The sequence below is a fragment of the Oncorhynchus keta genome, unplaced genomic scaffold, assembly GCF_023373465.1.
Source record: "Oncorhynchus keta strain PuntledgeMale-10-30-2019 unplaced genomic scaffold, Oket_V2 Un_contig_133_pilon_pilon, whole genome shotgun sequence".
Lineage (NCBI taxonomy): Eukaryota > Metazoa > Chordata > Actinopteri > Salmoniformes > Salmonidae > Oncorhynchus > Oncorhynchus keta.
Window position 1 is genome coordinate 66,130 of NW_026278206.1, and position 11,371 is coordinate 77,500.

The 11,371-nt window shown below is 41.9% G+C and overlaps 1 protein-coding gene across 1 annotated transcript in view; it reads right to left on the reverse strand.

Moving 5' to 3' along the window:
- Positions 1-233: 233 nt before the first annotated feature.
- LOC127918149 (rho guanine nucleotide exchange factor 39-like) overlaps positions 234-11,371 on the reverse strand; it is a 22,087-nt gene continuing 10,949 nt past the window's right edge. Inside the window, exons 3-6 of the mRNA XM_052501391.1 lie at positions 10,339-10,575; positions 1,485-1,896; positions 1,161-1,296; positions 234-1,074 (exon numbers count right to left, since the gene is read on the reverse strand). Coding sequence (XP_052357351.1) covers positions 1,863-1,896; positions 10,339-10,575 — 271 coding nt within the window. The 3' untranslated portion in view covers positions 234-1,074; positions 1,161-1,296; positions 1,485-1,862. The remainder of the gene's footprint in view (positions 1,075-1,160; positions 1,297-1,484; positions 1,897-10,338; positions 10,576-11,371) is intronic.

Here is an 11,371-nt window from a genome sequence, read left to right on the forward strand (position 1 = left end):
CATAATATATAATATACTGTCTATAGTCCTCGTCCTGCACTCCATATATCTCCATAATATATAATATACTGTCTATAGTCCTAGGCATGATATGTTACTAATATTATAATATACTGTATATTACCATAGAGACAAGCATGTTACTAATATTATAATATACTGTATATTACCATAGAGACAAGCATGTTACTAATATTATAATATACTGTATATTACCATAGAGACAAGCATGATATTATAATATACTGTTTATTACCATAGAGACAAGCATTCTATTATACTGTATATTACCATAGAGACAGGCATGAAATGTTACTAATATTATATACTGTATAATACCATAGAGACAAACATGTAACTAATATTATAATATACTGTATATTACCATAGAGACAAGCATGATATTATAATATACTGTTTATTACCATAGAGACAAGCATTCTATTATACTGTATATTACCATAGAGACAGGCATGAAATGTTACTAATATTATAATATACTGTATAATACCATAGAGACAAACATGTAACTAATATTATAATATACTGTATATTACCATAGAGACAAGCATGATATTATAATATACTGTTTATTACCATAGAGACAAGCATGATATGTTACTATTATTTCAGCTCTTGTATGAATTAAATGTAAATAGACAGTAAAAATCACGATTTAACATTCAGAGGACATGGTATTGTGCTGCCAAAATATCCCAGGGGACAGTTTTGATTCCCAATCTAGTTATACACTATTCTCCTGCTGATCTTTTGCTCTGCCATATAAATGGAAACATTCTATTCAGGACAAAACATTCATTTCTTTCGGAGTCAAATCTCACATTTTCCATCTCCTTGAGCTTCTATCGTGAAGGTGTTTCAAAGTGTGTCTTTGGCATCAGTGTTAAAATCTTCACATTTCATATCTTCTAACTAGCTCCCATCTCTCCTCATACCCCCCTCGTTAACCTGATTCTCCAGTATCTAACTACCTCACCATTAACCTGATTCTCCAGTATCTAACTACCTCACCATTAACCTGATTCTCCAGTATCTAACTACCTCACCATTAACCTGATTCTCCAGTATCTAACTACCCCCATCTCCCCATTAACATGATTCTCCAGTATCTAACTACCCCCCCCCATCTCCCCATTAACATGATTCTCCAGTATCTAACTACCCCACCATTAACCTGATTCTCCAGTATCTAACTACCTCCCCATTAACCTGATTCTCCAGTATCTAACTACCCCCCCATCTCCCCATTAACCCGATTCTCCAGTATCTAACTACCTCCTCCATTAACCTGATTCTCCAGTATCTAACTACCCCCCATCTCCCCATTAACATGATTCTCCAGTATCTAACTACCCCCCATCTCCCCATTAACCTGATTCTCCAGTATCTAACTACCTCCCATCTCTCCTCATATCTAACTACCCCCATCTCCCCATTAACCTGATTCTCCAGTATCTAACTACCTCCCCCATTAACCTGATTCTCCAGTATCTAGCTACCCCCCATCTCTCAAATTAACCTGATTCTCCAGTATCTAGCTACCCCCCATCTCTCCCATTAACCTGATTCTCCAGTATCTAACTACCTCCCCCATTAACCTGATTCTCCAGTATCTAGCTACCCCCCATCTCTCAAATTAACCTGATTCTCCAGTATCTAGCTACCCCCCATCTCTCAAATTAACCTGATTCTCCAGTATCTAACTACCCCCATCTCTCAAATTAACCTGATTCTCCAGTATCTAACTACCCCCCCATCTCTCCTCATACCCCCCCCCCATTCATCTGTCAGACTTGATTGGTTTGTGTGAAAGAGCAAGGATCTCTGAAGTTCTTGGTCCTTCACAGGATCACACAGCTTGACCTGGCCGGTTCACTGAGAAGAGAACGAAGGAGAATGTGAAAAAAAATAGTTGTTCACCTCTGCTCTATATCAGGGTAATTACACTGTAACAACACCAGGATAGAGTGGACAGAGGGTTATAGTTCCTCTGCTCTATATCAGGGTAATTACACTGTAACAACACCAGGATAGAGTGGACAGAGGGTTATAGTTCCTCTGCTCTATATCAGGGTAATTACACTGTAACAACACCAGGATAGAGTGGACAGAGGGTTCTAGTTCCTCTGCTCTATATCAGGGTAATTACACTGTAACAACACCAGGATAGAGTGGACAGAGGGTTCTAGTTCCTCTGTTCTATATCAGGGTAATTACACTGTAACAACACAAGGATAGAGTGGACAGAGGGTTCTAGTTCCTCTGCTCTATATCAGGGTAATTACACTGTAACAACACCAGGATAGAGTGGACAGAGGGTTCTAGTTCCTCTGCTCTATATCAGGGTAATTCCACTGTAATAACACCAGGATAGAGTGGACAGAGGGTTCTAGTTCCTCTGCTCTATATCAGGTAATTACACTGTAACAACACCAGGATAGTGGACAGAGGGTTCTAGTTCCTCTGCTCTATATCAGGTAATTACACTGTAATAACACCAGGATAGAGTGGACAGAGGGTTCTAGTTCCTCTGCTCTATATCATATTACACTGTAATAACACCAGGATAGAGTGGACAGAGGTTCTAGTTCCTCTGCTCTATATCAGGTATTACACTGTAATAACACCAGGATAGAGTGGACAGAGGGTTCTAGTTCCTCTGCTCTATATCAGGGTAATTACACTGTAATAACACCAGGATAGAGTGGACAGAGGGTTCTAGTTCCTCTGCTCTATATCAGGGTAATTACACTGTAATAACACCAGGATAGAGTGGACAGAGGGTTCTAGTTCCTCTGCTCTATATCAGGGTAATTACACTGTAATAACACCAGGATAGAGTGGACAGAGGGTTCTAGTTCCTCTGCTCTATACACCAGGATAGAGTAGAGGGTTCTACTGTAATTAACACTGTAATAACAGGATAGAGTGGACAGAGGGTTCTAGTTATCTATATCAGGGTAATTACACTGTAATAACACCAGGATAGAGTGGACAGAGGGTTCTAGTTCCTCTGCTCTATATCAGGGTAATTACACTGTAATAACACCAGGATAGAGTGGACAGAGGGTTCTAGTTCCTCTGCTCTATATCAGGTAATTACACTGTAATAACACCAGGATAGAGTGGACAGAGGGTTCTAGTTCCTCTGCTCTATATCAGGGTAATTACACTGTAATAACACCAGGATAGAGTGGACAGAGGGTTCTAGTTCCTCTGCTCTATATCAGGGTAATTACACTGTAATAACACCAGGATAGAGTGGACAGAGGGTTCTAGTTCCTCTGCTCTATATCAGGGTAATTACACTGTAATAACACCAGGATAGAGTGGACAGAGGGTTCTAGTTCCTCTGCTCTATATCAGGGTAATTACACTGTAATAACACCAGGATAGAGTGGACAGAGGGTTCTAGTTCCTCTGCTCTATATCAGGTAATTACACTGTAATAACATCAGGATAGAGTACAGTTCCTCTGCTCTATATCAGGGCAATTACACTGTAATAACAGGATAGAGTGGACAGAGGGTTCTAGTTCCTCTGCTCTATATGTAATTACACTGTAATAACATCAGGATAGAGTGGACAGGGGGTTCTAGTTCCTCTGCTCTATATCAGGGTAATTACACTGTAATAACACCAGGATAGAGTGGACAGAGGGTTCTAGTTCCTCTGCTCTATATCAGGGTAATTACACTGTAATAACACCAGGATAGAGTGGACAGAGGGTTCTAGTTCCTCTGCTCTATATCAGGTAATTACACTGTAACAACATCAGGATAGAGTGGACAGAGGGTTCTAGTTCCTCTGCTCAGGTAATTACACTGTAATAACACCAGGATAGAGTGGACAGAGTTCCTCTGGGGTTCTAGTCTAGTTCCTCTGCTCTATATCAGGTAATTACACTGTAACAACATCAGGATAGAGTGGACAGAGGGTTCTAGTTCCTCTGCTCTATATCAGGTAATTACACTGTAATAACACCAGGATAATAGGGTTCTAGTTCCTCTGCATCAGGATACACTGTAATAGCATCAGGATAGAGTGGACAGAGGTTCTAGTTCCTCTGCTCTATATCAGGGTAATTAGTAATAACATCAGGATAGAGTGGACAGAGGTTTCTGTTCCTCTGCTCTATATCAGGTAATTACACTGTAATAACACCAGGATAGAGTGGACAGAGGAGTTCTAGTTCCTCTGCTCAGATTACACTGTAATAACACCAGGATAGAGTGGACAGAGGGAGGGTAATAACACCAGGATAGAGTGGACAGAGGGGTTCTCGTTCCTCTGCTCTATATCAGGGTAATTACACTGTAATAACACCAGGATAGAGTGGACAGAGGGTTCTAGTTTCCACTGCTCTATATCAGGGTAATTACACTGTAATAACATCAGGATAGAGTGGACAGGGTTCTAGTTCCTCTGCTCTATATCAGGGTAATTACACTGTAATAACACCAGGATAATGGACAGAGGGTTTCTAGTTCCTCTGCTCAGGGTAATTACACTGTAATAGCACCAGGATAGAGTGGACAGAGGGTTCTAGTTCCTCTGCTCTATATCAGGGTAATTACACTGTAATAGCATCAGGATAGAGTGGACAGAGGGTTCTAGTTCCTCTGCTCTATATCAGGTAATTACACTGTAATAACATCAGGATAGAGTGGACAGAGGGTTCTAGTTCCTCCTCTATATCGTAATTACACTGTAATCAGGATATGGACAGAGGGTTCAGTTCCTCTGCTCTATATCAGGGTAATTACACTGTAATAACACCAGGATAGAGTGGACAGAGGGTTCTAGTTCCTCTGCTCTATATCAGGGTAATTACACTGTAATAACACCAGGATAGAGTGGACAGATCAGGTTCTAGTTCCTCTGCTCTATATCAGGGTAATTACACTGTAACAACACCAGGATAGAGTGGACAGAGGGTTCTAGTTCCTCTGCTCTATATCAGGGTACACCGTAATAACACCAGGATAGAGTAAGTTCCTCTGCTCTATATCAGGGGTAATTACACTGTAATAACACCAGGATAGAGTGGACAGAGGGTTCTAGTTCCTCTGCTCTATATCAGGTAATTACACTGTAATAACACCAGGATAGAGTGGACAGAGGGTTCTAGTTCCTCTGCTCTATATCAGGTAATTACACTGTAATAACACCAGGATAGAGTGGACAGAGGGTTCTAGTTCCTCTGCTCTATATCAGGTAATTACACTGTAATAACACCAGGATAGAGTGGACAGAGGGTTCTAGTTCCTCTGCTCTATATCAGGTAATTACACTGTAATAACACCAGGATAGAGTGGACAGAGGGGTTCTAGTTCCTCTGCTCTATATAGTAATTACACTGTAATAACACCAGGATAGAGTGGACAGAGGGTTCTAGTTCCTCTGCTCTATATCAGGGTAATTACACTGTAATAACACCAGGATAGAGTGGACAGAGGGTTCTAGTTCCTCTGCTCTATATCAGGGTAATTACACTGTAATAACACCAGGATAGAGTGGACAGAGGGTTCTAGTTCCTCTGCTCTATATCAGGGTATTACACTGTAATAACACCAGGATAGAGTGGACAGAGGGTTCTAGTTCCTCTGCTCTATATCAGGTAATTACACTGTAATAACACCAGGATAGAGTGGACAGAGGGTTCTAGTTCCTCTGCTCTATATCAGGGTAATTACACTGTAATAACACCAGGATAGAGTGGACAGAGGGTTCTAGTTCCTCTGCTCTATATCAGGTAATTACACTGTAATAACACCAGGATAGAGTGGACAGAGGGTTCTAGTTCCTCTGCTCTATATCAGGTAATTACACTGTAATAACACCAGGAGTGGACAGAGGGTTCTAGTTCCTCTGCTCTATATGGACAGGATAGAGTGGACAGAGGGTTCTAGTTCCTCTGCTCTATATCAGGTACTACACTGTAATAACACCAGGATAGAGTGGACAGAGGGTTCTAGTTCCTCTGCTCTATATCAGGTAATTACACTGTAATAACACCAGGATAGAGTGGACAGAGGGTTCTAGTTCCTCTGCTCTATATCAGGGTAATTACACTGTAATAACACCAGGATAGAGTGGACAGAGGGTTCTAGTTCCTCTGTTCTATATCAGGTAATTACACTGTAATAACACCAGGATAGAGTGGACAGAGGATTCTAGTTCCTCTGCTCTATATCAGGGTAATTACACTGTAACAACACCAGGATAGAGTGGACAGGGGGTTCTAGTTCCTCTGCTCTATATCAGGTAATTACACTGACAGGATAGAGTGGACAGAGGGTTCTAGTTCCTCTGCTCAGGTAATTACACTGTAACAACACCAGGATAGAGTGGACAGAGGGTTCTATATCAGGGTAATTACACTGTAATCTGCAGAGGGTTCTATATCAGGTAATTACACTGTAACAACACCAGGATAGAGTGGACAGAGGGTTCTAGTTCCTCTGCTCAGGTAATTACACTGTAACAACACCAGGATAGAGTGGACAGAGGGTTCTAGTTCCTCTGCTCTATAGGGTAATTACACTGTAATAACACCAGGATAGAGTGGACAGAGGGTTCTAGTTCCTCTGCTCTGCTACTAACACCAGGATAGAGTGGACAGAGGGTTCTAGTTCCTCTGCTCTATATCAGGTTACACTGTAATAACACCAGGATAGAGTGGACAGAGGGTTCTAGTTCCTCTGCTCTATATCAGGGTAATTACACTGTAATAACACCAGGATAGAGTGGACAGAGGGTTCTAGTTCCTCTGCTCTATATCAGGTAATTACACTGTAATAACACCAGGATAGAGTGGACAGAGGGTTCTCAGGGTAATTCCACTATTAACACCAGGATAGGGTTCTGTTCCTCTGCTCTATATCAGGTATACTGTAACAACATCAGGTTAGAGTGGACAGAGGGTTACACTGCTCTATATAGCATCATAACACCAGGATAGAGTGGACAGAGGGTTCTAGTTCCTCTGCTCTATATCAGGGTAATTACACTGTAATAACACCAGGATAGAGTGGACAGAGGGTTCTAGTTCCTCTGCTCTATATCAGGGTAATTACACTGTAATAACACCAGGATAGAGTGGACAGAGGGTTCTAGTTCCTCTGCTCTATATCAGGGTATTACACTGTAATAACACCAGGATAGAGTGGACAGAGGGTTCTAGTTCCTCTGCTCTATATCAGGTAATTACACTGTAATAACACCAGGATAGAGTGGACAGAGGGTTCTAGTTCCTCTGCTCTATCTCAGGGTAATTACACTGTAATAACATCAGGATAGAGTGGACAGAGGGTTCTAGTTCCTCTGCTCTATATCAGGGTAATTACACTGTAATAACACCAGGATAGAGTGGACAGAGGGTTCTAGTTCCTCTGCTCTATATCAGGGTAATTACACTGTAACAACACCAGGATAGAGTGGACAGAGGGTTCTAGTTCCTCTGCTCTATATCAGGTAATTACACTGTAATAACACCAGGACAGTGGACAGAGGGTTCTAGTTCCTCTGCTCTATATCAGGGTAATTACACTGTAATAACACCAGGATAGAGTGGACAGAGGGTTCTAGTTCCTCTGCTCTATATCAGGGTAATTACACTGTAATAACACCAGGATAGAGTGGACAGAGGGTTCTAGTTCCTCTGCTCTATATCAGGGTAATTACACTGTAACAACACCAGGATAGAGTGGACAGAGGGTTCTAGTTCTGCTCTGCTCTAATAACACCAGGATAGAGTGGACAGAGGGTTCTAGTTCCTCTGCTCTATATCAGGGTAATTACACTGTAATAACACCAGGATAGAGTGGACAGAGGGTTCTAGTTCCTCTGCTCTATATCAGGTAATTACACTGTAATAACACCAGGATAGAGTGGACAGAGGGTTCTAGTTCCTCTGTTCTATATCAGGGTAATTACACTGTAATAACACCAGGATAGAGTGGACAGAGGGTTCTAGTTCCTCTGCTCTATATCAGGGTAATTACACTGTAACAACACCAGGATAGAGTGGACAGAGGGTTCTAGTTCCTCTGCTCTATATCAGGTAATTACACTGTAATTAGGGTTCTAGTTCCTCTGCTCTATATCAGGGTAATTACACTGTAACAACACCAGGATAGAGTGGACAGAGGGTTCTAGTTCCTCTGCTCTATATCAGGGTAATTACACTGTAATAACACCAGGATAGAGTGGACAGAGGGTTCTAGTTCCTCTGCTCTATATCAGGGTAATTACACTGTAATAACACCAGGATAGAGTGGACAGAGGGTTCTAGTTCCTCTGCTCTATATCAGGGTAATTACACTGTAACAACACCAGGATAGAGTGGACAGAGGGTTCTAGTTCCTCTGCTCTATATCAGGGTAATTACACTGTAATAACACCAGGATAGAGTGGACAGAGGGTTCTAGTTCCTCTGCTCTATATCAGGGTAATTACACTGTAATAACACCAGGATAGAGTGGACAGAGGGTTCTAGTTCCTCTGCTCTATATCAGGGTAATTACACTGTAATAACACCAGGATAGAGTGGACAGAGGGTTCTAGTTCCTCTGTTCTATATCAGGGTAATTACACTGTAACAACACCAGGATAGAGTGGACAGAGGGTTCTAGTTCCTCTGCTCTATATCAGGGTAATTACACTGTAACAACACCAGGATAGAGTGGACAGAGGGTTCTAGTTCCTCTGCTCTATATCAGGTAATTACACTGTAACAACACCAGGATAGAGTGGACAGAGGGTTCTAGTTCCTCTGCTCTGGGTAATTACACTGTAATAACACCAGGATAGAGTGGACAGAGGGTTCTAGTTCCTCTGCTCTATATCAGGGTAATTACACTGTAATAACACCAGGATAGAGTGGACAGAGGGTTCTAGTTCCTCTGCTCAGGTTAATTACACTGTAATAACACCAGGATAGAGTGGACAGAGGGTTCTAGTTCCTCTGCTATATTAATTACACTGTAATAACATCAGGATAGAGGGTTCTAGTTCCTCTGCTCTATATCAGGGTTCTAGTTCCTCTGCTCAGGTATTACACTGTAATAACATCAGGATAGAGTGGACAGAGGGTTCTAGTTCCTCTGCTCTATATCAGGGTAATTACACTGTAATAACACCAGGATAGAGTGGACAGAGGGTTCTAGTTCCTCTGCTCTATATCAGGTAATTACACTGTAATAACACCAGGATAGAGTGGACAGAGGTTCTAGTTCCTCTGCTCTATATCAGGGTATACACTGTAATAACACCAGGATAGAGTGGACAGAGGGTTCTAGTTCCTCTGCTCTATATCAGGGTAATTACACTGTAATAACACCAGGATAGAGTGGACAGAGGGTTCTAGTTCCTCTGCTCTATATCAGGGTAATTACACTGTAATAACACCAGGATAGAGTGGACAGAGGGTTCTAGTTCCTCTGCTCTATATCAGGGTAATTACACTGTAACACCAGGATAGAGTGGACAGAGGGTTCTAGTTGCTCTGCTCTATATCAGGGTAATTACACTGTAATAACACCAGGATAGAGTGGACAGAGGGTTCTCGTTGCTCTGCTCTATATCAGAATATTTCATTCATTCAGATCTCGGACGTGTTATTTTAGTGGTCCCTTTATTTTTTTGAGCAGTTATATATATATATATAACTACCTATATATTCTGCACGAACCCACCTCTGAACGACAGCATTATCATATATACGGTACATTCTATATGAACCCACCTCTGAACGACAGCATTATCATATATACGGTACATTCTATATGAACCCACCTCTGAACGACAGCATTATCATATATACGGTACATTCTATATGAACCCACCTCTGAATGACAGCATTATCATATATATACAGTACATTCTGTAAGAACCCACCTCTGAATGACAGCATTATCATATAAATAGTACATTCTGTAAGAACCCACCTCTGTAATGACAGCATTATCATATATATACTGTACATTCTGTACAAACCCACCTCTGAACGACAGCATTATCATTTAAATACAGTACATTCTGTAAGAACCCACCTCTGAATGACAGCATTATCATATATATACTGTACATTCTGTACAAACCCACCTCTGAATGACAGCATTATCATATATATACTGTACATTCTGTACAAACCCACCTCTGAATGACAGCATTATCATATATATATACTGTACATTCTGTACAAACCCACCTCTGAATGACAGCATTATCATATATATACTGTACATTCTGTACAAACCCACCTCTGAATGACAGCATTATCATATATATACAGTACATTCTGTATGAACCCACCTCTCAGCTGGCCCCCCAGTCAGCTTCATCCTCTTGGAGGCGCTGCCCTCTGCTTCTGCTGGAGCGGTAGGTCTGGAGGGGGTCTGGGGTGGAGGGGGGGCCATCCTCTTCCTCCCTGGGGTGGTTGGTGGTGTGGAGGTGGTAGTTTGGTTCTTCTGGTCCTCTACAAAGCAGCGTAGAGGTCTCCTGACCAGATCATCTCTCTGATGGACCACTGTGTTCCTGGACTTTAACTGACTGGAGAGACCACAGACAACAACTGACTGTAGAGACGACAGACAACAACTGACTGTAGAGACGACAGACAACAACTGACTGTAGAGACGACAGACAACAACTGACTGTAGAGACGACAGACAACAACTGACTGTAGAGACGACAGACAACAACTGACTGTAGAGACGACAGACAACAACTGACTGGAGAGACGACAGACAACAACTGACTGGAGACCACAGACAACAACTGACTGAGAGACCACAGACAACAACTGACTGGAGAGACCACAGATAACATCTGACTGGAGAGACCACAGACAACATCTGACTGTAGAGACCACAGACAACATGTTAGAACAACTGACTGGAGAGACCACAGACAACATGTTAGAACAACTGACTGGAGAGACCACAGACAACAACTGACTGGAGAGACCACAGACAACAACTGACTGGAGAGACCACAGACAACAACTGACTGGAGAGACCACAGACAACAACTGACTGTAGAGACCACAGACAACATGTTAGAACAACTGACTGTAGAGACCACAGACAACAACTGACTGGAGAGACCACAGACAACAACTGACTGGAGAGACCACAGACAACATGTTAGAACAACTGACTGTAGAGACCACAGACAACAACTGACTGGAGAGACCACAGACAACAACTGACTGGAGAGACCACAGACAACAACTGACTGGAGAGACCACAGACAACATGTTACAACAACTGACTGTAGAGACCACAGACAACAACAGACTGGAGAGACCACAGACAACAACTGACTGGAGAGACCACAGACAACA